General features: G+C 59.5%; 2 protein-coding genes across 2 annotated transcripts; both read right to left on the reverse strand.

Moving 5' to 3' along the window:
* Positions 1-683: 683 nt before the first annotated feature.
* LOC123465705 (voltage-dependent T-type calcium channel subunit alpha-1I-like) lies at positions 684-13604 on the reverse strand. Its single transcript, XM_045165499.1, has 9 exons — positions 13098-13604; positions 9685-9763; positions 8849-8970; positions 7946-8290; positions 7545-7691; positions 6424-6546; positions 4337-4502; positions 2613-2812; positions 684-1361 (listed from the first exon to the last, which is right to left on the reverse strand). Exons 1-9 carry the CDS (start codon positions 13149-13151, stop codon positions 684-686), a joined length of 1914 nt encoding a protein of 637 aa, XP_045021434.1. The 5' UTR covers positions 13152-13604.
* Position 13605: 1 nt separating this feature from the next.
* On the reverse strand, positions 13606-26478 carry LOC102392700 (voltage-dependent T-type calcium channel subunit alpha-1I). The gene is made up of 14 exons (XM_044941948.2): positions 26302-26478; positions 25437-25639; positions 24316-24783; positions 23864-23964; positions 23048-23171; positions 22700-22768; positions 21991-22175; positions 21423-21549; positions 20028-20153; positions 18579-18668; positions 16793-16985; positions 16046-16197; positions 14690-14799; positions 13606-14076 (listed from the first exon to the last, which is right to left on the reverse strand). Exons 1-14 carry the CDS (start codon positions 26405-26407, stop codon positions 13893-13895), a joined length of 2238 nt encoding a protein of 745 aa, XP_044797883.2. The 5' UTR covers positions 26408-26478; the 3' UTR covers positions 13606-13892.
* Between the last annotated feature and the right edge of the window lie 109 nt (positions 26479-26587).

Consider the following 26587-nt stretch of genomic DNA (forward strand, 5'->3'; position numbering starts at 1 on the left):
CCCAGTCGTGGAGCCACTTTCCACCCCCACCGCTGTCCTTAAAGTAATACCAGGACTCACCCCTGGTTTTTCTAAAGAAAGACATCTAACTGGTTGACTAAGAGAGTTTGTGTGCTCTGGGGCATCTGTGAAGGACTGTCAGAACAACTAGACGGTCAGGAACAAGACAGACACCCCAACATGTAGAGGGGCGGGATCTTAGCAGCGTTTCTTCTTTAAAGGAAAAAAAAAATGCACCCTGAATTCCACCTCTTCTTCTGGGCCTGTCTCCCCGGCCACGGTGGGGACCCTCAGAGGCCTGAGAGCCCTCTCCAAGCCACTCTCAACCCGGGAGGGAGACACCAGAAATTCCAGCGGCCAGTACCCCGGAGTGGGCCCCCACCGGCTATGCTCAACTTTAGCACTTTCTGGAAGTCATAAGCTCTCGGTAGAAAAAATAAATATATATGTCTGTCTCTCTCTATGTATATGCATATGTATACACGTATACGCACGGGCAGGACCACCGTTGGGCCCTTCTGAGCCTCGGCTACCGGGCGGGCGTGGGGGGGCCTGCTCCTCCCGCCCCGACGGCGGCCCCCCGGCGCGGCGCCCAGGTCCAGGTGGTGGACTGGACGAAGTATTGCTGTCTGCCCCTGGCTCCTGAGGTAAAGAAGTGAAACGGGGCGGGCGGGCGGCGGCCCTCATCTCCTCCCCTGGCTCGCGGCGTCCCCGGACGGCGGCTCCCCCAGCGGCGGCGGCGGCGGCGGCGGGGGCTGTGGCTCGGGCGCCTCGGGGTCTCGGGGAGCGGCCGGCTCGGCCGGGCGCGGCGGGTCCTTGCAGCGATCGGCGGCGGCCCAGGAGGGGCTGCGGGCCAGGCCGCGGGGCCCAGGGGCGGCGGCGGCGCGGGGGCGGCCGGGCCCGGCGGCCAGGCTGCTGGCGCTGCTGAACCGGCGCGCGGGCGGGAGGCCGGGCGGCGGGGGCGGCGGCCCGAAGAGGGAGGTGAGCGAGAGGCTGCTGAGGGTCTCCGAGTGCTCGCTGCCCGCGCCCCCGCAGCCCCCGCCGGCCCGGCCGCCCGCGCCCTCCTCGTCCGAGGGGTCCATGGAGTCGTGCCGCGTGCAGCCCGGGCTGGTGGAGCCCCCGCTGCTGTGGCTGCGCTGGTGCGCCCGCAGCCCGCGCAGGCTGAACGTGCCCCGGCCCCGCGGGCTCGGGCGGCGGCGCGCAGCGGGCGACGGGCCGGCGCGGGGCCCCGGGACGGACGCGGGCAGCCCCAGCCCTCGCCGCGGGCTGTCGCTCAGGGTAAGGCTGTCCTCCAGCGTGGTCTGCAGGCTGCCCGCCGAGCTGCTGCGGCTGACCTCCAGCGACGTGTCGCTCCCCGTGGCCTGCGGGGAGGGCCACAGGGGATGGGGGTGCTGCCCGGTGTTCCCCTCCCCCGATGGGCACCCCTCCAAGCCCCTCCGACCCCTCAGGAACACACCGGGCCTGGCGAGGCTTTCCCGCTGTCTGAGCTGCAGGGTGGCCCTCCTGGTGGTCCCTGCAGTAGCCTGCGACTGGGCCCCACCCCACCCCACTGCCTGGCCCTCAGGGTGCCACCAGCGTCATCCTGCTTAGACCCCAGTCAGGCACCTAGCAGAGGGGGATCCAAGTTCACTGGGAGGAAAAGCTCTTGGGCCCCACCCCATCCCTCTTGACCTCCCTCCCCCCTTACTCGCCTGGCTCCTCCCACCCCACCCCGCACCCCCACCCCCACCTCTGGCTGGAAAGCTCTTCCCTGATACACCTGTGTCGCCACTCACAGCCCTCCCAGTCCCTCCACCTGAACTGTCAGCACCCCACTCCCCCGCCAGCTCCCTCCCCTCTCCCCTGCAGCATTCCTCCTGGCCCACATCACTGCCAAACAAACTGTACTTTCCCTGCATTTATTCTGATCATCTCTCCTGGCACATCCCTGATACACACTAAACGGTAAACCCTCCCCTCCCCGGAAGGCAGGGATTTTTTCACCCTGCAGCCAGCTGTAGCCTGGCGGGTAGCTGGGGTCAACAGTCACTGGGCGAACAAGTAATTGCAAGAGCCCTGGGCTGACTATGCCTCTCACTGTGCCTCTCCCTGAGACCTGGTCCCCTCCCCCGCCCCCGCTGCCCCCCATCCACACCCCCTGACCAGGGATGTCAGGTCTGCAGACCCTTCTGCTCTGTGCCCTGAGGGGTGCCCAGGTGGTAGCCCTGGCCAATGCAATACAGGCGGCCCCACAGACCGAGACCTCCATTCCTAGCAATCACACGCCAACCCCTTCACCCCACCCCCACACCCTGCAATGACTCCCAACACCCCCCTCCTCCCTGTCCCCTCAAGCTAGAGCCCAGGTCTTCCTCCAGGGCCCCCAACCTGGGCACTCCCCACACTCTGCTGTCCCCAGATGCTCTAGGACCCAGCCCTGTCCACTTCATCAGCCTCTAGTGTCACCTCCTCCCTCCAGTCTCACCACTATGCCCCTCTTTCCCAAGTGTCCCTGGAACCACCCTGCCTGGTGCCTTTGGTTGGGCCTGTTCCCTCCTCCCTCACCTTGGATTTCAAGATCCCCCTCACATGTCCCCTGACAGGAGAGCTCTCAGAGCCAGGAGGGACCGTACCTGTCGAAGGAGGGTGCAGTTGACGCTAGGCGACCGCAGGGAGGCCCAGGAGCCCTGCAGGGCGATCTTGGGGAGGGTCCCGGCTCTGGCGCCCTTCTCCTGCCCTTCCTGGCTGGCGGCCACGGCAGGGTGGAAGAACTCCGCCGGCATGGGCAGGAGCGGGCTGGAGGCATCCGGGGAGAAGGGGCTCTGAGGCGCTGCTGGGGAGGGAGGAGAGGGACAGGGGAGCAGGCTCAGGCTGGCGGGCCCCTGAAGGTGGGCTGGCAGGAAGGGCCCCCTGACAAATTGGCTGTGACTCCACAGGCGAGCCTCCCTCTCTGAGCCTCAGAGTCCATTGTGAGAGCAAGAAACACTGAGCCTGCCTTGTGAGCCCTGGGAGGACGGGCACTGGGTGATGGCAGTTTCTGGAGCCAAACAGACCCAGGCTCAAGGCCCCCCAGGTTCCTTCCTCTTTAAATGGGGACCGGCTGCCCACCTCGAGGAGTGCAGACGTGGCTGTAAGAGCAAGAGGCAGCTATGGAGCTCAAGCCCCATGAACAGCAGCGCTCACTAAGACACTCACTCCCCAGTGCTGACACCCTCAGGGCATGGCCAGGCCTGGGGGCCCCCCACCCAAGGACAGCACACAGGTGGGCACCACGCTGGACAGCAGAGCAGACAGAGTGCTGGGGATGGAGGGGGCAAAGAGAAGGTGAGGTGGAGATGAGGGCAGTTCTGCAGGTGGGGGGCAGCAACTTCTGCCCATGGTCCCCTCAGTGGCTTCCAGGATGAGGATGGAAGCTCGAATGTCCCCAGGTAAGGGGGATTCCTCATCTTTGTCATCTTATTTAAGGAAAAATGCTAATGAAAGGTTAGGTAAAGAAGATGGGACTTCATCTGATCAGAATGGCTCTTCGGTCCTGTGCCCTAACTTTTGATTCAGGAGGTCTGGGGTCTTGGCACCTCAGCCATCATATCCAGGCCAGAGGCCATCAGCTTTAGGAAAGTCCTTGAAAGAGTCACTCCACCTTTAGCTCCTGGAAGGTGCTCAAGGCCAAGCCTCCTCCCAGAAGAGTACGTGGGGTGGGCTCAGGATCTCAGGGCCCCTCTTCCGACGAGTTCATCTTTCTGCCCCCCTTCCCCAGCCGGGACTATGAAGCCAGATCCCATCACCTTCCAGAGAGACTGGAGGTGAAGGTGAACCTGTGATGGACCAGTCAATTGAGTCCTCTGTCCTCAAGCCCAGAGCCCAGCCACAAGCCCAAAGTGCAAACAGAGGACACTGAGGGTAGGGCTTTGTATGAAAGAGCTATTGAGGACCACAGGCATCTGCTGTTCAACATCACCTTGTATGACGATCTTGTGGGATAAACCCCTCTCAAATTCAGCTCTAGAAAAACGCTTCAATAATTAGGCAGCTTGCCTTCTGCTTGATGAGAGCTGTGTGTGCCAACCTGTTTCCTTTTTCACCACAGCTCCCAGGACACTCAGTATGAATCATCCATTAGCCCAGATTTTTGGTATAATTATGACCTCATCTCTCTGTATTATTTGGCTCCTGGTCTTTTGTCATTGTTCTATCAGGCCTGAGATTCCTATCTTTTATTGTCAATTAACCATCTGGTTCTTTCTGGACTCGATGTAATAGTCTAGGCAAAATTACTCAGGAAAAATCTCAGCCAGCTCCCTCTGAAGCCAACACCCGAGATCAGGGCCATGGGAGCTGGCGGGGTTCCCACTCTTACCTTGGCTGCTCTCGTGTTTCAGCCAGGACTGGACGGGGTTGAATGGGATGGCCTCCATCTCGCACAGGAAGTTCTCCGGACCCGATGAGACGGCCGTGTTGGGTAAGGGGAAGAAGCATTCGCCCAGGTCCCCTACCCGCATGGGCTCAGGCGGGTCAGGCTCGCCCTACAGGAAAAGGGAGGTAGAAGGGGCAGGATGGTGGAGGGGGGAACAGCCCACCATAGCTGCCTTCATGCCCCTGCTCTACACCCCTTTGCTTCACTGCTCTCACTGCCTGGGACGGCCTTCTCCTCCCCTCCTTCCCCTGGCCAGCAATAATCATCTTCCAAAACTTTCTGGAGGTAAAAGGACCCCACCTCCGGGAAGCCCTCTCTGATGTCCCAGGCAGGTAGCAATTTCCCCACTCATTCCCCTTGTGACCCTGAGACTCTTGAGGCTCTTCTTTGTCTCTGTAGCCAAGTGGTACAGACCCTGGCCAGCAAAAAGGCCAAGCCTAGGCTAGTGAAGGCACCAGAAGACAGACCAAGCAGCTTCAAAGCCTCCTTGTGAGCGTGGCCCTGGGCAGGTCCCTTTCCGTGGCTGAGCCTCAGTTTCCACATCCATAAATGAGAGAGGAACCACTCCTTCTGGCAACCAGCTCTCCTTCCTGGCACTCCCTGAGCCCTGCCCTTCTTCAACCCTGCAGCCCAAGGTTACCTCTGAACAGTATGTGTCTCAAAAGCTGCCTCTATGCCCCCTCCAAGGTAGATGAGCCCCCTATGAACTATTATTTGAGTCCTAATAAAACAGCACTCACCTAACACCCACCAGACCCTAGAAACTGTGCACCCCAACATCCTGTGTGGGAAAATAGTGCAGCGGTGCAGGAGATGCAGGAAGGGGCTGGGGGCGGCGGGGGACAAGGGCTGTCAGCTGTCAGAGGGGGACAGAAGGGGTCGGCAAGACCCACCCCCCATCCCCACCTTCCTGGAGCTGATGGAGGACAGCCCTGGGGGCGGTGGTGCCAAATCCAGGTTGTGCCAGGGGTCAGGGGGACAGAGACTCTCTTAGCGGAGGCCCACTGCGTACCTACCTTGGGCCGGGGGCTCTCGCACCTCCCCCAGCCTGGGCAAGCACGACTAGAATGCCTCGGAGCAATTAAGACCCCCGATGCAACTACTGGGACCACGCACAACAAGAGTCCGTGTGCCGCAACAAAAGACCACACACGATGCAGTGAAGACCCTGAATGCCACAGCTAAGACCCAAGTGTCCCACTCCTTGCGACCCCATGGACTGGAGCCCACCAGGCTCCTCCGTCCGTGGAATTCTCCAAGCAAGAATACTGGAGTGGGTTGCCATTTCCTTCTCCAGGGGATCGTCCCAACCTGGGGATTGAACCTGGGTCTCCCACATTGCAGGCAGACTCTTTACCATCTGAGTCACCAGGGAATCCAAATAAAGAAATATATACTTTAAAAAAGAAAAAAAAGAACGACTCTGCCTCAAGGTCACAAGCCCGGTGGCAGACCTCCCCTCCCTGAGTCTGCAGGATCAACAGAGCGGCCCTTCCAGCTCTCCTGGCCTCCCCTAGACTGACCACCTTGAGGGCAGAGGTTGGGGACCATGCCCAGCTGTGCAACAGGACAAGCCACCTCACCTCTCAGAGCCCTCATGCCCTGGCCTGTGGAATGGAGTCACATCATCCCTAACGCACAGAGCTGGGGGACGGGCCCCCTGAGTGCAGACAGAAGGGCATGCAGTAGGTGCCTGCACCTGTTTAGACTCTCCAGCCTCCCCTGGTCCCCCTGTAAAGTGTGCCCACCAGGGACAACTCCCAGTGGAGCAAAAACATCCAAAGCTACAGTGAGTGGCCAGGGCCACTTGGATGCTGTGATTGGAGCTCTGGCTTGTTGCTGTGTGACTTCAGGTAAATCACTCCACCTCTCTGTCCCCAGCCCTCATCTGACCAACAGGAGATGAGGGCCCAGCATGCAGCAGGTACCACTTAAATGGTGCACCAGGAAGGGGCAGTGTCCCAGCATGGCAGGCAGAGGCCAGGCTGCAAGTTCAGATCTGCCTGCCCAGGAGCCCACTGGGTGTTCACCTTGCCGTCCCTGGGGCCGACAGGGCAGGCTGCAGGGTCCTCCAGACTCAGGTCATCGCCAAGCAGGATGGACGAGGACCTGTCTGAGTTCAGGGAGAAGGCCTCCGTCTCGGCCAGCTGCACCTGCAGAGAGAGCGGGCCACCTCGGGTCACCCCTGGGGCAGGGGTCCTCCAGAGAGACACAGGGCAGTGGTCAGAGAGGGCAAGAGATCTGAGCACAGATGGCACGTCCATCCTGTGCAGGGACCTAGCCTGGGCTGGGAACGGGAGATGACCCGAGGATGTCACAGACGGCAGAGTGCCGGGTCTAAGCTGGGCCAGCGGGCAGGTGAGCTGCTGAGGGCTGTGAACCAAAGCTGGTCCACGCAGACCAAGTGCCCTTCAAGGCTTCTGGGTCTGACTCACCTGTAGCCCTGTGCAGGCTGCCCTCATGGGCTGGGGGTGCTTGTGAGCCCCTAGGACCTTGGGGAGTCTGAAGTCACCTCAGGCTAAAGGGGATCCCTGGGGGCTGGCCACTCCTAGGGAGGTGCTCAGGGCCCCACGTGGCTGGGGAGAGGGGACAGGGCCCTCCTGAGCCTGCACAAGACAGGCCCAAGGCCACAGATGCCCTGCGGTGCCCATCAGGGAAACCCCACCTGCAGAGGGCGGGGCTGAGCCCTGGAACCAGGACAGGGGCCCTGGGAAGAGGCTCCGGGGTGCTCAGGCCTTGAGCTCTGGGACGATGGTCCTGGGTGACCCCTTCACAGAAACACAGAAACCCCTTCACCCCGTCACAGAAAAGGCACACTGCACCAGAGGTGACGCCTGGGCTTCCTGCTGGCGCCCGCAGCTCACCACCATGGTGGGCAGCCGCCCTTTCTGAGCACCTGCTGTGTACAGGCTCAGAGCAGGGCCTCGCAGCTCCTGAGGCCACAGCACAGGCCTGGACCGAGCAGAGGATCAGGCCAGGCTGGGCTCAGGGAGGAGGCCTGTCCACCACAGCCCCCTGGGACCAGCCTTGATCTAGTAGGCCCTGGCGGGCTTCCACCCAGAGTGGCTCGCCCCTCAGGCTGGCCCTCCACCAGGACTGGAGCCACCCCCCAACCCCGAGGCCCCAGCTCCCTTGGGGGTGCTGCCATTACCTCCTGCTTGTCGTGGTGACATTTCTCGCAGCCGGCCGGCGAGGAGTAGTGGTAGAAGATGGACCCGGACAGGTTGTCGATGATGGTCAGCTCCCCCTCCAAGGAGTCCTTGATGATTAAAGAGACGCTGTCCAGCCACAGGTTCTCCTAGGCGGACGGGGACGGGGTGGGGACAGGTGGGATTATCGGCCGGCTCGGGATGGCTGGGTGGGCGGGTACGGGCTGCCTTCCTGGTTCTCCGCCCGTGGCCTGGGCCCGACCCCGCATCACAGGGTCGCCCCTGAAACGGAGCTGAGCAAGCGGGGCCCGGAATGACTGAGCTCTCTGCCCAAGCCCCCCCGCCAGCCCAGCTGCCCTCCCAGCCCTCGGCGACCCTGCTGTCCTCTCTGGGCCCCGCCCACCTGGGCTGGTGAGTAGCAGCTTCGGCGCAGGCGGCCCTCGGGGTCACCCTCGCTGGCCGCCCCTCCCGGCCCGTGGGCGGGCACGGACGCCCCCAGGGCACTGGCAGGTGGCCGCGGGCTGGGGCCCAGGCCGTGGGCCAGCTCCAGCTCCAGCTCGGCGTCCATCTCGGCGTCCTCCTGGGCCTCCTTGTTGCTGTCGTCCAGGTGCTTCATGAGCACGGCCACCACCACGTTGATGAGCACGAACTGGGCCGTGAGCACGAAGCTGACGAAGTACAGCGGTGACACGAACTGCAGGCTGCTCAGGCAGCTGCGCTCGTCGTGCGTGCAGTCCCGCAGCGTGTCCTGCACCGGGGACGGGGGAGAGAGGGATGCAGCAGGGAGCTAGCCATGAGGCCCGGGGGTCTGGGACACAGGCCTCATCTCTGTCCTCATGAGGCCCCTCTCCACTCAGCCCAGGCTGAACTGCAGGCCAGAGCCAGGGAACCGGTGCTGGGTGATGGACAGTGAAGCCCAAGCTAAGGAACAGTCTGTTTGGGGGGAGGGTGTCTCAGGCCTCCCCACCCTGCCGGGACCCTCCCTCCACTACCAGACCTGTTCCATAGCCCACCCCCCAGGCTGGCTTCAGCGTCAGAACAGTGGTGTCTGGAGTCCCTGGGCTCGGGCCCCCAGCACCCCCTCTGGCCCCGGGCAGAGTCCTGTCCCCTAGATTCTGAGGTCTGATCCCAGCGCAGCATTCAGGGCGGACAGAAAACCCATTCTGGCCTCACGTCCACCTTGCTGTGCCCCAGGGCCGTGGGTGGTCCCCACGCGTCTCTGTGCCCTGCACACCCTCCGTGTGCAACAGGCCACTGGGCAGGCAGAATCCAGCCTGACTCTCCCTCCCCTGCCCACCACGTGTACCTTCATGATCCCGTTCCAGTTGTCGCCAGTGGAGACCTGGAAGAGCGTGAGAAAGGCCATGCCGAAATTCTCGAAGGTGGCGTGCCGGCTCATGCCCTCACAAGGGTTCTCGTCGTTGCAGACTGGAAGGAGAGTGGGGTCAGCCTGGCCCGCTGCAGAGTCCCCTGCAGGGCCTACCCTGTGCTGCTGCCTCTCAGCCTCATCTCAGACAACCTCAGAGGCGTGTGCGGACTGTGCACACCCACAGATGGAGAGACTGAGGCTCAGAGAGGGGGCACGCTGGTGGAGACTCAAACTCAGGTGAGCCTGGCTCCTTGCTCCACCCAGATATCAATTTCTGAGGGAGAAGCTGGGCTAAGGTAGGTAAGGGCTCATGCCCGGAGGAGCCCGGCTTGCTGGAGCTGGCCCTGTGCAGGGCTGCCTGGATGTGGGCTGCGTTGCCCTCAGTCTGGGCCCTCTCCACTCTGCCTACTGGGGTAGCACTGACTGGGGATGGGCACTGGCAGGTGGGACTGGAAGGGGCATCCCTGAGAGGTCAGACAGCTAGGGGGGCTCCAAGTGGGGGGTCCACTGCACAGGTATGGGAGTGCCCATGGACCCAGGCGAGCATCTCTCCAAAGCCTCTATTCACACTGGGAGGGGGATATGGATGGCAGAGGGTCACCCATCCAGCCCCCAAAGGCTCGCTGTGGGAACATTTCCCCATCACAGAGACCGTGGCATGACAGTCTGTTCGGGAGAGGGTGTCTCAGGCCTCCCCACCCTGCCGGGACCCTCCCTCCACTACCAGACCTGTTCCATAGCCCACCCCCCAGGCCGGCTTCAGCATCACGCACCCAGCTTCCCGAAGAGCTCCACTCCCAGGGCGGCGTAGATGAAGAAGAGCAGCATGAAGAGGAGGCCCAGGTTGCCCACCTGTGGGGACAGTGGGTGGGGCTGAGCAGGGTCCGAGGAGGGGGCACGGCAGGCTCCAGGCAAAGGGCCAGCCTAAGGGTCAGGGCAGGCTCTGCGTCCGTGTCAGCCACCCCCCGTCCCACCTCCTGGAGGGCCGGCTGGGTCCAGCACAGGGCACAAGACAATAATATAACACGTGTGAAGCCCTTACTGGTGGCCCCTATGGCTCAGTGGTAAAGAATCCGCCTGCAGTGCAGGAGCCACAGGAGACGCGGGTTCGATATCTGGGTCAGGGAGTTCCCCTGGTTAGGAGAAGGCAGCCCACTCCAGTACTCTTGCCTGGAGAATCCCATGGATAAAGGAGCCTGACGAGTTATAGTCTATGAGGTCGCAAAGAGTCAGACAGGACTGAAGTGACTGAGCATGACGCCCTTCCTATGAGCGGTCCGATTTCAAGCATTCCTTAGTCATGGCTGCACACAATGATCTATGGACTCTCTTTTACCCCTATTCTTCAGGTGATTAAACAGATATCCTGAGAGGTGAAGTCCTTGCCCAGGACCACATCGCTAATAGTGGTAGGACTGGGGTCAAGCCTAGTAGGCTGGCCCCAGGGTCTCTGCACACAGCTTCTACACCTGTGTATGGTCAGTACCATCCCACAGATGAATGGAGAGAGGGAGAAAAGGAAGTTACATCAATAATGCTACCTCCTTCATGAAGCCTGCCTGAATTCCTTCAGATAGACAGGGATTCAGTCTTACAGCGTGAGTCTAACTGGTGTATCCCTGTCACTGTCTCTGCCAGTCTGGGAAGTCCTGGAGAGCAGGGGCATGGCTGGAGTAATTCAGATCTGCTTCCTTGGGTCAGCACGAGCCCTGGCCCCAGAAAGGCATGAACATAGGAATCATGCAAGACTGGGCCCCCCAGAAACCTCCTGCAGACCCAGCCACCCCCCTCCCACAGCTCCGGTGGGAGAAAAATATCGCAGATTTCAAAGTCTATCTATAGGCCAGAGACCACCTTTAGCTCATGTTATGGGTAAGATAAGGCTCCAACATGTTCTTGCCCTAGAAAGGAAGTGTCTCTGAGAACCCTCAGAAGACCTGCATGAATGGAATCTGAGGATGTTCGTGTTAATTGCTGAAAAGTAAACCGTGTTAATCACGGGCTCCTAATGTTTCTCTACTCCACACAAGGGTTTCCTTCTGAGCTGCGCCACAATCACACCAACAGAGTCTAATTAAATGATGCTGGTTTATTAAAGAGACAAGCTCTCACTGAGCACCTCTGAGGCCAGGTGTGAGGCCCCAGCTGCTGGGGTCCAGCCCTGTGGACCCCTCCCAGACTGATCACCCAACTCCAGAGTCCAGCCACACAGAGAACAGATCCCATTTGCATATTCTGTTTTCTCTACCAGGAAGACCTTCTCTCTGCCTTTGCCTAGAAAATGCCTACTCCCCACCCCTCAATACCCGGATCAGGGGTCACCTCCTCTGAGAAGCCTTCCTTTAGGCCTCCTCTCTGGGTGCCTGAGATAAAGCCTGGAAGGAAAGGGCTGAGGTTTCGTTTTCATGTCACTTTACAAAGAACCAAAGAAATGTCCAGCATCAGCTAATAGATTTTGAGGGGTAAGTCCTCACCCCAATACCACATGGTTCCAGGCACACACATCTCTTAAAGTAGTTGTAATTACTATCCCATGTCTCCTACCTGAAGCTGGGACCTCTTAGGCATCTCCATGTGCCCCATGCCAACATAGGGTTAGGATGCCCAGGGGTCAGAACAAGGGGAAAGGGAGAGGGGAAAGGGCCAGGAGGCCAGGCAGGCAGGGGCACACACTTGCCACCCCATTCCTGTCCTTAGCAGACTCTCCCATGGTGCTGCTTATGAACCAGTGCTTTACAAGCTTTAACTATTTTAAGCCTCACAACAACCCTTTGAGATAAGATCTACTGCCACCACCACCCCTCGCCCCGATTTCACAGGCAAGAAAAATAAAGGCACCTCGTCCCCAGGCTCTCACAGGGCACTAGGCTTTGACCATAGGTTCCCTGGTGGCTCAGATGGTAAAGAATCTGCCTGCAACACAGAAGACCTGAATTTGATCCCTCGGTCGGGAAGATCCCCTGGAGAAGGGAATGACTACCCACTCCAGTATTCTTGCCTGGAGAATTCCATGGACACAGGAGCCTGGTGGGTTACAATCCATGGGGTTGCAAAGAGTCGGACACGACTGAGTGACTAACACTTTGACTCTCAGGGAGGCTTGAGTCTGGTCTCCAACCCATTTACTATCTGCCCAGAACTCACCCCCATCTCCCATGTGACAAATTCCTCCAAAGGAATTTCATGTTAGGAAAGACCACAGCTCTCTGAATGAAAGCCCTTGCTTTCCATCCAGACCGGCTGTCTGCTGTGTCACTTGCCCTTTGCAACGAGGCTGCCAGGAAGCTCCCACCAAACTTGAGAATGGAATTCAACATCCTCAGCCCAAGTGCCTGAGAGAATTTGCTTTCACTCTCCCTGGGCTGTTAATCTTTCATCCTCATCTTTAGCATGCTGTATCTGTGCCTTTTACCTTAGGACAGCTAAAGTTCCTTAAGACTAGATGAGTCATCGTGAATAAATGAATGTATATGAGGCTCACCTCAGAGCGAGGTGAGGCCTCACTGATGGGAGGGAGAAGAGGAGCCATCGGTAGCTGGGACAGCAGGGGAGGAGGAGCCTGGGACTGCAGAGCTCCCAGGAGGACAGAAGATGCACCCTTGTGGCCCTGACCTATCTCCCTTCCCCTCACCAATGGTGGGGGGCGCTTTCCTAACTTCCCAGGGTCCCCACCCCCAGGTCAGTGTCTCATGCTATCCCCTCCTAGAATGTCATACCTGTCACCTCTCTATCCACATCACCAGCTCTTACCAAGCCACCTACAAGGTCAAGCCGCCCTATAAGGTCAAGCCGCCCTATAAGGTCATGCTCGAAGTGCCTTATGCCTTCTCCGATTCCCCATGTGCGGGCCTCTCCCCACACTGCCCTGAGGCCTCTGTTGTTCCCCTAGACTCCCGAGGGCAGAATCTGGGTCCTCAGTGGCCAGCTCAAGGGCGGGGTACAGAGCAGGCAGGTGGGGGAGGGGTGGGGAGAGGGACCAAGTGCTCAGCCAAGAAAAGAAGGAAGAAGTAGATGGGAACCCGCCCATCTCTCACGCCCTGAGTTCACAATTGCTTCTCTGGAGGCAGGACTCTGCCTCGGCTCGGCTCCTGGCAGATCTGGAGAGAAGGGAAGTCACAGCCCGCGCCCCCCAGGGGGCCCAGCGTGACACCGATGATGGCCAGGTTGGGGGAGAGGCGGCTCTTACCTGGGGTAGAGCTTGCACCACGGTGTCCAGCAGGGCCCGCATTCCCGTGGCCATCTTCAAGAGCTTCAGCACTGTGGGCAACACCCAACCCAGCCCACTCAGCCCAGACCAGCGGGGACAGGCCTGTGCGTGTGTGTGCGTGTGAATGCAGTAGAGCGAGAAAGTGGAGGAGCGTGAACGAGATGCCGCACTACAATCCCCTGGGTGCAGATGAATGGGCGTGGTGCACAAAAACACGTCCCCCCAGGGTGGGTGTCGGTGTAAAAAAGCCCAAGAGAAGGAGGGCAGGCATAAGGGAGCAGTGGGATATCAAGTGTGTGAGTGGGCACGTAATTCACCGTGATGAGGCCACAATGTCCAGCGCGTGAGGGCCCCTGGGTCTCTCCCTTCCTCTCTGGCTGGAGAGGCCCCAGGGTGACTGCTGAGTTTCTCCACCGGATCCCTCACCACCTCGGAATCTGGGGGCACCGGGCGGGGCAGGTAGAAGGGTGAGGCCAGAGGCAGGAGGTGTTTTGAAACACGTATGAGGACAGCCTTGGGGCGAAAGGGAGGCTTCTGGGAGAAGAAAGAGGGTTTCAAGGACAGGGTGTCCCAGACAGAGCTGGAGAAAGGCTGGTGAGGACCCAGTGTCTTCTTGGCTGCACTGGGGTCCTTTCAACCCCACCTGAGACTGGACCACACTGGGCAGGGTGTTATATGGAGGGGGCATGTCCAGCTGCAGTACAGAGCTGCCAGGACGAGGGCAAGTGTGGGCACACAGCATGGGGACGTCGAGTGTGTGTCAGGGACGGGCTCCTATTCCACCCGCTCAGCAGGCGGCCCATCCTGCCCCACCTGACCCTCACCCCGGGCGATGCGCAGGACCCGCATAATTCGGATGATAGTGGGGTTGATGGGCAGCGCCGCGTTGATCTCAATCTCCTCCAGCGTGATGCCCATGACCGACAGCAGCACGATGGCCAGGTCCAGTTGGTTCCACCTGTGCAGCCGAGCAGAGGAGGGCGGGAGTGAGATGCAGGGCGAGAAGCACTTGAGTTTAGACACACTCCAGCTGGGAGGAGTTTCCCAGCCCTCCACCCTCCTGCCATGGCCCTTGGGGATCCCTAATAGCCCCTCCAGATCCCAGTGGTTCCAGCTCCCTTGCTGCCCCCCAACCCCAACCCCACCACAGCCTCTATCCCTCAAGCAAGAGGCTGACCAGGCTAAAGGAACATCTGAGGAGGAATGGGTTCTGACTCCTAGGTCTGAATCTTGAGCCAGCTGCTCCCTCTGTGTGGCCTTGGGCTAGTCCATCAACCTCTCTGAGCTCCACTTGTTCCCTCTGAAAAGAAGGACTTGCATGAGGTACGCCCTGCTCTACCTGTGGGGTATGGAGGACCCATGAGAGGGGTTCAGCAGAATGCCCGGCACCCATCAGGGCTGAAGGCAGCACCTGGGGTCAATGGCCATCAGTCCTCGGACTCTCACTGGTTCCCCTCCTCCAGCTGCTCCAAGCTACCCCTGGGGTCAGGATAGCTTCCCCGGGGGTCAGGACTGCTTCTCTCTCCTGCAGTGCACTCTCCGCTGCCTCAGCCCAGCCCAGTTTTGCTCACCGGTCCTTGAAGAAGCGTCTCAGACCAAATGCCACCAGCTTCAGCACAGCCTCCAGCACAAAGACAGTGGTGAACATGTAGTTGCAGTACTTGAGGGCTGTCTCCAGAGACTGCAGGAGCAACAAAAAGAAGCATGATCCAGGCCCCATGACCTGTCCACCGCCTTTACTCCAGTCAGAAGAATCTCTGCCTTGTAAGGGGAGAATTTACTCCATTCACACTTAATGCAGTGATTTACATATCTGCTTTTACTCTTCCCACCTTACTTAATGTGCACTATTTATTTTAGATTGCTGTTTCCTTTTCTTTATTTCTGCTGGTCTGGTCCAATCGCCACTCAGTGGAGACAGTATGGGGTAATGGTTAAGGTAGTGGTTAAGAACCAGGCCACTTATTAATCGATGTGAATTCAGACTCAGCACTTATTCCTTGTTTGAAGCCTTGGCAAGTCACTTGACCTCTCCAGGACTTAGTTTTCCAGTCTATGAATTGGATGATAATAGCACCCACCTCAGAATTAAACGCGGTAATAGTCCAAGACCAGACAGAATAAATACTTGGTTAATATGAACTTATTCCATTTCTTCATGTTAATTTAAAAGTTCTACCATTACGGCCGCATCCCATCAATGGCTGCCTGCACTCATTGTATTTCACTCCTACCATTTAAAATAACGCACCAATTCCTCATCTGGAGGCCCTGCTCTCGCCTCTTCCCCCAGTCCAGTAAGTCTTCCCAGAGACTCGCCCCTACATAACACACCCCTCATGTCCCTCATGAACACTGCCTGCAACCAGCTGGGGACTGGTCACCTCTCCTACCCCAGTTTTTGCCCTCAGAGGCCCTGCCCCTCTGCCAGGCTCCATATGCCCAGTAGCAGTGGAGCCAGGTGGCAAACCAAAGTTCTAGTCCCACCTCCACTCACTGGCTGAATGACTAGGGCAGTGTGTTTTATGTCTCTGAGCCTCGGTTTCTTTATCTACAAAATCTGGAGAAAGCCCACCACACACACACATTAAGGTTGCTGCAAGGATTGGAGAGTTAATATCTGTAGTGTGTCCTGCAAAGAGTCTCCGTGAACACACCACGGCTACTGTCACCCATGTTCAAGGCTGGACCCAAATGTCATCCCCCACCCCACTCCCACCCCATCCCACCCCACGCACCAGGACCTTGCCCTGGAAAGGAGTGACCTCTCCTCTCACTCATCCATCCTACCAGGCCCTGAGCTTCTTAAGCATAGGACCCCGTGCAGGACCTGCTCAGACCCTGGCCCGCCCATCCCTGGGGTGGGGTCCCACTGAGGACCCGACCCCACCACATGACCTCGGGCCAGGGGCCAGGCCAGGGCTCACCGTGGGCTGGTTGTAGTGCTCCAGGGACATGGTGACCACATTGAGGCAGATGATGAAGGTGATGAAGATGTCCAGGTAGTGGCTGGTGCACATGGAGTGGATGAGCAGCCTCGTGGGACAGTAGGTAGCGTAGTAGGGCAGCCGCTGGGCCTCTGCAGGGATGCGGGGTGGGTGGCACAGACCACAGAGGGTTGGAGCAGAGGTTGGGGCAGAGCACACAGAGGGAGAGGCAGATGGGAGGGAGGAGGCGACGGGGAGAGATCAGGTCCACCCCAGGCCCTGGGAGTCAGCTAGGTCCACCCCACCCAGCCAGGGCACCTCGAGGGAAAGGGGTTAGCACGTGAGGCAGGGTGGCAGAGAGGGATTGTCCTCTTTGTCCTGATTGTCCTCATCCACCCCAAGTGTGCCCATTCAGGGGCTCTGGGCCTGCTGGGGGCAGGATAGGGGTCCCACAGCTCAGGGCTGGGCATCCGGGCTCTGTCTCTGTCTGCTCTCTTCCTGGACTGAGCTGCCGGGCCTCATTTGGGCAGGCAGTGGGGTCACCATCAGACTCTGGATGGACACTGATGACAGAGGTCAGGTCAGGCAGATGCTGGGGAAGGGCAAGGCCAGGGGCACAGAGACCTCTGTTCCCTCTGGGTCCAGAGGCCCAGTGGCTGGGGTCAGGCCCGGGCCTCCTCAGAGCAGCAGGCAGAGGAGCCCTGGGGCCAGGGGGCCGTCCCCCTCCCCCACAGGTCACCCACTCACTCCGGCGCTTCTTTTCCAGCCGCCGCAGCCGCTTCTCCTCGCGCCGCCGTGCCTCCTCGGCCTCCTGGTGCTGCCGGCACTTGTGGAAGTTCTCCACCACGACGCCCACGAACATGTTGAGCACGAAGAAGCTGACGATGAGCAGGAAGGAGATGAAGTAGAGCAGCATCCAGGGGTTGTGGTTGGGCACGGGCTGCGGGGACCAGAAGGGGCTGAGGGAGGCTGGCCAGGCACCATGGGGCCCACTGAGGGGGGTGCCCTCCCTCGACGAGCCTCCGTGCAGGGCGGGCACTGGTAACAGCCTCCTGGGCAACTGGGAGATTTGAAGGTGGAGGTAGGAAGTGCCCACCCTGCCTGGCACAAGGATGGTGCTCAGCAAAGACAGTGCCCCCCTCCCTGCCCTCTGTCTTCTTTCTCTACCCACCATCTATTCATCCACCCGCTGACCTATTCATTCATCCACTCATTCATCCATTTACCCATCCATCACCCACTCATTCATCCATTTACCCATCCATCCATTCATTCATCCATTTACCCATCCATCCACTCATTCATCATTTACCCATCCATCCACTCATTCATCCATTTACCCATCCATCCATTCATTCATCCATTTACCCATCCATCACCCACTCATTCATCCATTTACCCATCCATCACCCACTCATTCATCCATTTACCCACCCATCCACTTATTCATCCATGTGCTCATCATCCATCTATTCATCCAACCATTCATTCATTTATTCATTCATCTAGAAACAAACCAGGAAACAAAGCAGCCAGCAGAGGAGTGATTACAGCCCTGATGGGGGGTGTGTGTGTGTTTGCATCTGTGTGTGTCCATGTGTGTGTTAGTGGGGGTGGCAGGCAGGAAGAGTGTACAGACAAAGAAGTGGAAGGTGATGTCACCACGTGTTCTCATTCCTCCATATCCCCAACCTCCACCTCTATGTCCACTCCAGAGCCATCCAGGGTGAAGCCAAGAGCCCAAAGGGGCCTACAGGCCTAGGGGCATCCCCAGCTCCGATGCCCTCACTGAGTGGGTCCTGGCATGACCTAGAGCATCTCCCTGCTCCTTCTCCCGATGACTTCCGTAGCCAGGACACTGCTGACCCTGATCAGCCATGTGTCTTGCCTAAGGCCCCCACCTAGCCCCTGAGGGGACCCCTGCTCTCAGAGGGATCTTGGGGGTGAGGGCTCAGACCTAGCCTCCTCGCTGACCCCTTCCACCCTCCCATTCCCAAATCCATCCTTACCCAGCAGGCCCAGGAGGCTCCCACAAGCTCACCTCACTGTTACCCCTTCACTGATGCCCACTGCCCTCTGCTCCAGCCCCAGCTGTGCACCTAGGCCTTCCTGCCCTTTCTGCCCTGCTTACCTCCTCCACCTGCCTCCTGCCACTCTCCTTCCACCTCCTACCCCCAGCCCTGGCCTCATGACTCCCTGAGCCTGTCACTGTCCTGCCCAGGCATGCACCTGCTGTCCTCGCAGCTGGCCCAGCCCTGGGCCTCCTCTTACTCTCGTTTCTCCATCCACAGGCTCTGCAGCCCTCTGGACAGAGCCAGCTCACAGCGCTCTCCCTGCAGAGAGCAGGCTTGCAGAAGCAATCGGAGCACGGACTTATACCAGCCAGAACACAGCCCTGACGGAAGGGCGCAGGCCAGGACAGGGAGGGGCGGGTACGGCTGACAGGGGGAGACGCCAGCTTCAGACCCCGGGGGCCCCAAAGACACCATGTCCCTCCCCTGCTGCCCGGCAGACCCAGCCGGGCCATGCCCACCTGCTGGTCCACTGCGACGGCATCCAGTCCATTGTACATAATGTTCACCCAGCCATCCTTGGAGGCCAGCACGAAGAGGGACATGAGGGCCTGGAAACACGGGAGGAAGGGGGTGGGGAGACGGCACGGGCATCTCAGGCTGCATCTGCCCCCTCTGAGGGACAGAGAGGCCTTCCCCGAGTCAGGGCAGAGCTGTGTCCTTGACCGACAGACCTTTTCTGAGAACACACCGCGTGCCTGCCATGTGCCCTGCAGGCACTGCTGCAGGAGAACGAGCACTGGACTGGGAGTCCTGGGCTCCAGCCTCAGCTCTGAAATTAACCAGGCAAAAAATTCATGACATCTTTTCCCCTCACCCACAGAATGGTGCTAACCCTTCAGGGCCTGCCTGCCACATTGGCTGGGAGGATCAGCGGAGACTTTAAACTGGAAGCTTCCTGAAAACACGAGGGGCCCTGCCTCTAGCACCTGAAACAGGAGCTCTCGAGAGAAGCCAGGACCAGCTCAAGTTCTGCCACTCACTGGCTGTGTGTCTTGGGGCAGGTTCCTTCATGTCTCTGGGCCCCAGCTTCTTTGTCTGTAAATGGCAATATTTACCCTTGCTAATGATATTAGAAACAGAGGTGATCCCCAGGGGATAGGCAGCCAAGGCTTCTATATGGACAGCAGGCCAAAGCATCCACGGGAGAGGTCTCCTGCCCTGTACCGGTCCCTCCGTCCTATCCATCCAGGCCTCAGACCCTTCCTCTTTGCTTCCCAGAGGGAATGGTGCTGAGGGCTGCCTGGAAAGGGCTCAGGCCCAGGAGCAGGACAGGGGACAAAAAGGGAGCCCTCTCAACTAGGGAGGCACACGAAGCCCTTACAGCTCAAGAGGCAAATGTCCCTGTGAGCCCTTAGATCACAGAGGACTGAACTGCAGAGAGACTGGGGACCTTGGAATCACAGACCTGCTATCACTGGTCCCATTTACAGATGAAGACACTGAAGCACAGAGAGGGACAGAACTGGGTGAGGGCACACAGCTGCCAAGAGGTCCAGGAAGGGACCTAAGGCTCCAGGCCATGCTGGAACCTCCCACGTGGTTCTGTAGAGACCTACTCAGGGGCCTAAGGTCATCAGCCTGCCATTAAGCAGATTTTCCAGAATGGGAAAGGGCTGGGCGGGGAAGGGGACCAGGAACCAATGTCCACTAAGGCACTTACTAAATGCCAAGCACCTGCCAGACACTCTGTATTCAGGGTCCCTAAGCCTCACACTACCTGTGAAGGGAGTTCTACCCCTACCCATTCTACAGAAAAAATCAAGGCTTGAAAAGCAGAAGCCCTGGCAGGGGAGGACTGAAGCCTGGTCTGTAGTCCTGTTGGCACTGAAGAGGGCTGTTGGCACCGAAGAGCTGCCACCCCCACCCATCTGGGGTGGGGCAGGTCAAGACCAGGAGGGGGTGCTCACCTGGCCCAGATTGTCGAAGTTGTACTTCTGATGGACCCAGCGGTAGTTGGCAGCCACGCAGTCGGAGCGGTTGGTGATGTTGCGGGTGTCTACACCCAGACAGTGGTAGAACTTGCCCTTGAAGAGCTGGGGGTAGGGACACAGGGCTAGTGACCATCTAGCCAGTGCTCCCAGGGGATGGTGGTGGATGGGGTACAATTGGGGTGCAAATCAGAAAAAGGACCTGCCCTTCCAGGGGCACGTCCTCTGTGCATGCCTCAGCCAATCCACTCTACCCTACCCGCTCTCCAAGTCCTCCAGTATGAGGCAGGGCTACGCTCATCCCATCTCACAGGTGAGAAAACTGAGACCCAGTGATGTTAGGTTAATTTCCCAAAGTCATTCCAGGTTCAGGAAGCAGCAGAGCCAAAGTTCACAGCCTGGTCTGATTTCCAGCTCTTCCACAGACCCCAGAGATCAGACCCCAGTACGTACACTGAGGATTCGGGCAGGGACTTCACACAAGAAAGTTGCCTGTACTTCCCCAAGGGAGAGAGAGAAAGAAGCAAGGGGACCCTCTTAGGGACCCAAGCCCTGTCCATGTCAGCTGCCTAGAAGAGGCAGATCCACTGTCTGCACGAAGCCCTTCCTGCCCAGGCAGCCACGCTGTGATCTCTCAGCGACCCCAAAGGACACCTGTGCACGGGGCTCCTCCAAAGCTACAGCCTAGAACACAGGACCAGGCGGGGAGCCTGGGGGCCTCGAACAGGGCTCAAACCCTCAGGAAACAGGGTCTCAGTGGCACTCGGACCACAGATGGCCCAGGTCATTCTGGCCACCCCCCAGTACAGTCTATGGTCTGCAACCCCTCATCCCCGCCCAGCCCTGAGGCTCCATCCTACTCCCAGACTGGGCTCCAAACCAAAATCTGAGTCAGCTCAGGGCCCTGCCTGGGTCAGAGGCTCTCCATGGTGCCCACCCCAGTGAAGCCAAGCTGCCCTTCCAGATCTCGCCCTCCTTGGTCCAGCTCACCTCTCCATGCCAGTCGTAGCTCCAGGGCTCTCTCCACCAGTGCTCTGCTTGTCCCTGCCTCCCCATGTGCCCGTCTGCCCCTGACATTCATTGCCCCTACTGTGACCTGCCCAAACCACTTGTCTTTCAAGGCCCGGTGAAAAGGCCACCTCCTTCCCCATTGTCCCCAGCCCTGTGTTCCTGCCTCCCTTGGCCCCCTGTGATCCCATGTACCCCACCTGCTCTGCGCTCAGCCCTTGGGGGCCTGTCTGCCTCCCTGCCTGGGATGGGAGCTCCCTGCATCAGGGCATCTGCCACAAGGTCCCGAGAGCTGGGCAGGAACATGGAGCCTCTTACTCAACTATAGAGCCCAGCCTACTGCCAGCCCAGCCTGGGGCCCCTCACCTGCACCCCCAGGATGCCGAAGATGATGAAGAAGGCGCAGCAGATGAGGACGATGTTGCCGATGGGCTTTAGGGAGGAGATGAGCGTCTCCACCACCAGCTTCAGGCCAGGTGCCCGGCTGATGACACTGCAGGCAGGGAGGGGCCAAGGATACCATGAGCCATCAGCCAGGCCTGGGACAGCCCCTACTGGGCCCGAGTCACCAGAGCAGAGGCCCCCAGGCCACAGATTATATGCACAGCAAGGCAGGGTGCTTTCACCCCAATCCCTTGGGATACGTGCTGCCCCCTCCTCTAGATACTAGAGGCCCAGAGATGGCAGTGAGCCCCCCAAGGACACACAGAGATTGGGTAGCAGCCCTGGGGACCACCTTCAGCCCCCTCCTTCCAGCACCTGCTGCAGACCCCGCCCCCAGGAGTAGGGCCCACAGCCCGGGGTTCAGATGGTGCCCTGCACATGCTACAGAGGACCACGTGGGTGCAGAGGGGGAAAGTGAGGGGTCCACTTAGACCCTGGGAGATCCCTCCGGCAGTGCAGGGATCCCAATCCGCGGGGGCGGGGTCCTCACCGCAGGGGTCGTAGGGTGCGCAGGAGCCGCAGGACCCGGAGGACGCCCAGGATCTTGGCTCCCCCAGCCGAGGCCACGGACACCACAATGTCAATGATTGACACGAAGACGAGGAAGCCGTCCAGTACGTTCCAGCTGCTGCGCAGGTACGCCTGCTCCCCGAAGTACAGGCCCAGCGAGACCACCTGGGGGCGGGGCGATGGGTGGGGTCAGGTAGGTGTCCAGGGAGCAGGTGGGCGGGAGTGGATGCGTCCACTGCCACCCCTCTGAAGGCAGGCTACAGGTGTCCCCTTACCCAAGGGGCCACTCCCTGAAGCACAGGCCCACGACTGCCCGGTTCCCTTCTCCCTGCATATCTGGCTAACCCCCATTGGAAGCCAAGCACTCCCAGAAGCATCCTACACGGAACCCTCTCCTGTGCCCCACGCCTCCAGCAGGTACCTCCATGACACTGGAAATGCGTTGTGAGCGCCCTCCCGGCAGACATGAAGCTGACCTCGCCCCCCTCCTCCTTCCTCCACCCCCCCCCCTCCTTCCTCCGCCCCAGGAGCCCAACCCAGTGGCTGGCACCAAGTGGGGATGGGCCTCCAAGGCCCCCTGTGGAATGCTGCTGAGGGGCAAGTGGATGACCAGCTGACGGAGGCTGGACCAGAGCCTGGGGCCCCGGGCAGGGGGAAGGAGAGGTCCCTTCCTTCAGTGAAGCCAGTACCTTCAGTGTCATCTCGCCCACGAAGATAGCTGTGAAGATGTAGTTGGACACAGTGAGGAAGATGCGTTCCTGAAAGAGCCGGGAGAGGCCGTGGGTCCAGGGGCCTCCCAGAACTGTCACCCTCTGCCTTCAGCCAAGGGGCACCCAGGAGAGGCTGCCACTTCACAGTCCATGGAGGCGGCCCCCCCTCCAGAGGCATGCTTCCGGCCACACCTCCCTCCATGGCATCCGGCCTCATAGAGCTCTCCAACCCCCTCCCCCCAGCCCGGCATGCTGTCCCACAGCAGGCCCTGGCAGTCTGTCCCTCTGGTTTGTCCCCTGCACCGCCTGAAGGGCCCAGCCACTCACGGTGCTGCCGGCCTCAATCTGGGGCCGCTCCAGGGCGATGGTGATGCAGTTGAGGAAGATGAAGGCCAGGACGACATAGTCAAAGAGCTTATGGGCAATGATGGTCTGACACAGGACCCGGAACCTGGGCAGGGTGGGCAGGGGACCACGTGAGTGTCGGTTCGTCCCTCACCCTGGCTGGAAGGAAGGCAGAAGGCCCCAGCACACATGGGGACCAGGGTGTCCTGGAAAGCTGACCCTTCTCTTCTGGACACATCACAGGTGGCGATTGCACATCTTCTCAGGATGCCACCTGACCACACTGCAAGCTCCTAGCACCCCAGGATGAAGGGCGCCCACCTAGCCTCAACACTCAAAGCTTTCCAAACACCAGCCCATGTCCCTGAGCCTTGTCCTCAGCCGCATGGGCACACACGGCCAGATACCCTCAGCTCTTGCCCCCAGGCCTTTCCTCAGGCTACTCTCTCCACCTGGACAGCCTCCATCTTCTCACACCCCCTTCTTCATCTGCAGAATGCTGTCTGCTTCCAAAGCCCAGAACAAAGGCCACCTCCTCCAGGAAGCCCTTTGATGCTCCCTCCAGAGGGAAGAACTCTAGGTTCTCAGAAGATTTATCCAACCTGGTGCCCAGCACAGGAATGGCTTAGGGTAGAGAAGATGCTCAGAAAAGCCCCCACCCGAACCCCTCACTCCCCTGCAGGCTCTGAGGTATAACTGACGCTCCCTCAATGGTCCTGCTTGGCTTGGCAGAAATCTCTCCCTCCCAGACACGTCAAACCCCTACACTAATGGCATCCCAAGCCTGGCCCTGCCCACCTGTTCTCGGGGGAGAAGAGGTAGACGGACCAGTCCTCACGGACTTCACACCAGTCAGGCTTGTAGACGTCAATCATCTTGCGGACTCGGAAGCACAGAGTCTGGCAAGAGAAGGCTGCGGGGTCAGGCAGGTCAGCGCTGCCCAGAGCTGCTCACCTCCACCCATCCTGGCCATCTAGCAGAGTGTGGCCACTGGATGACCTCCGAACTCTCCTAGCAAGACCAGAATCCTCGACCCACCCAGGGTAGGCCAGGAGGGCTTCTGTGCTAGGGGTAGGCCCACTCAGAGGTGGGCAGTCCAGGCCCCGCCCCCTGCTCACGCACCTGAAGTCCTCTCACCACGCCCACTTAGGTGGGGCCCCACTCAAGCCCCGCCCCTCGGCCCCTCCCTGTTCTATGCCCGCTCTCCACCTCCTGGTCCCTTCAGCTGCCCCAGAGCCCCGCGCACTCACGTAGTCGATCTCCTCCTCGTCCTCCCCGCGATCCCGGCGGTCATCCATCTTGGTGAAGACGTCCTTGGCGATGCTAGGCATCCTGCCATTGCAGTCCTCGTGCCCGGGGGCCGGGCCCGCCACCCTCCAGGCCGCCCGGGAGTGGGTGCCCACGGCGGGCACCAGCTCGGCCAGGTCCACTGAATCTCTGGTGTCGAGGGACAGCGTTCGGCGGTGGTGGCGGTGACGATGTGCCGGGTGGGGACCATGATGCGCGTGGTGGGCATGCGGAGCGTGCAGGGGCGCGGTCCGTAGTGGGCCCTCGTCCCGGGTGCCCTCGCAGCCCCGGGCGCCGCCACGCTCAGAGGAGAGCAGGGACTCATGCTCCGCCGATGGTTGCTTGTGCTTGAGGCTGTTCCAGCTGGAGCGACGGCTGGCCCAGGCCCCGCTGCGGCCCCACGGCCCGTAGTAGGAGCTCCGAGAGCTGGACTGGGAGGAAGCCCGGGGCTCTGGTCAGCGCCATCACACACAGTCACGGCTGTGACTGAAGGCAACCTGCACACCCGCTGAGGCCCAAAGAGGGCCACGCACATGGCCACTGGGGGACAGAATGGGCCAGACCCCAAGAGACCTGTCCCTGCTCTGCCTCTCACTCCATCCTCATCTTGGGACATTTGGTCACCTCCACCCTGTGGTTCTGTCCCTCCTGCCACCTCATTTCTCGTGAGAAAGGTACACCAAGTTAGAGCATCTACCCATTTTACAGGAAAGGAAACTGGAGGATTAGAGAAGCATTGTAACTTGGCCACGGTTACAAAGCTTCGCGGTGGCAGAGGCCAGATTGAAGCTCAGGTCTCCCCAACCCCAAAGCCCAGCTCTTTACCCTGCACATTGCTGGTAAGACAAAAACCCAACTCTACACCAGACCCACTGGCACTTATTCATTCATTCCTTGTTCCCTGGGCACCCAGGAATACAATGACATGGTCCCTGCCTGGTTCTGGCTGGGCAGTCTGGTGTCCTAAGCCTAGGTACCAGTCTGAGTACCAGTCTGGTACCAGACTGGCAGACACATCTTCTCTGGGTCACTCAGCACACACCCGGCAGGAAGCAGCCATCCAGAGCACCCCACAAGGACTCACCAGGGAGCGCTGGTCGTAGCTCACCCTCCCCAGTGACATGACACTGCTCTTGCGGGAGCCCAGGGCCATTAGCACGGGGTCTGGCTGCAGTGAGAGGCGGGGGGCAGATGCTGCAGCCCCAGTGGGGCCCAGATGTCCACCCAGTGGGAGATTGGGGTCCAGGTGCCCATTGGGGGTCATGGGGATTGGGCAGAGCTTGGGATCTGGAGGGTTCAGATAGAGACAGAAGGAGGGGCAGACAGGAGGACAGAACAAGAGCAAAAGAAGCCGTGAGATGAAGAAATAGACATGGACAGTAACAGAAAAGAATTTTTCTGGAGAGACCTCCTCCACCAGGAAGTCCTCCTGGTTGGACCCCATTACACGTGCCTCCCCTATGCCCATCGCCAAGGCTTTCAGCTTTGCTTTTGGATGAGTGAAGCCCTTGCATTCCATGTTTAGAGGCCAGCTCTGGGCTTCACCCAGCATAGGAGCCTCACTCCTGTACTCATTGCAGGAAGAAGGCAGAACCTGTCTAGCCCAGCTGCTGAGAAGGACACAGCATAGGCTGGGGAGGTTTCTTCCCAGCTGCCCAGAAGTACTCAACAGAACCCCAGCATCCTGAGGCCCAAAGCTCTTCCTAACAGGCCAGTTGTGTGGAGGGGTGAGGGTGGGCTGCATGGCTAGAATTCGGGAGAGCCATGACTGTCCCTGACCTTTTTGAGATTCGGCATTTCTGTCTATTATAAACGTAAACAACAAACCATAGAGAGGTAGCAGCCCTGGAGCCTTGGCTTGAGGGGAAACTAGATGCTGTACCCTCTGCCCACCTGGAGCTCTGGGGGAAAGTCCTGGCCTCCCAGGTGATGAGTGGAAATCTGTTTACCTCCACTGCAGTCCAGGCCCTCCTGGAGCTTGTCAAACTCCTCCATGTTGGATGAGCTCTGGTCCTCGTCCGAGTAGGAGCGATTGGCATCACCCTGGGAGACCATCCCTCACATTGGAACGAAAGTCAGTTTAGCCCTCTCCTCCCTCCTGAATTTTTCAATGGGTGTTTTTACCATTTCCCCTACACACACACCATTTTACAGATGGGGAAACTGAGGCTCTGAAAAGGGAAGTGAGAAGCTAATGAGGACCTCAGCCAGAAATCCACATCTGCCTGACTGCAA

The sequence above is a fragment of the Bubalus bubalis genome, chromosome 4 (genome assembly GCF_019923935.1).
Source record: "Bubalus bubalis isolate 160015118507 breed Murrah chromosome 4, NDDB_SH_1, whole genome shotgun sequence".
NCBI lineage: Eukaryota > Metazoa > Chordata > Mammalia > Artiodactyla > Bovidae > Bubalus > Bubalus bubalis.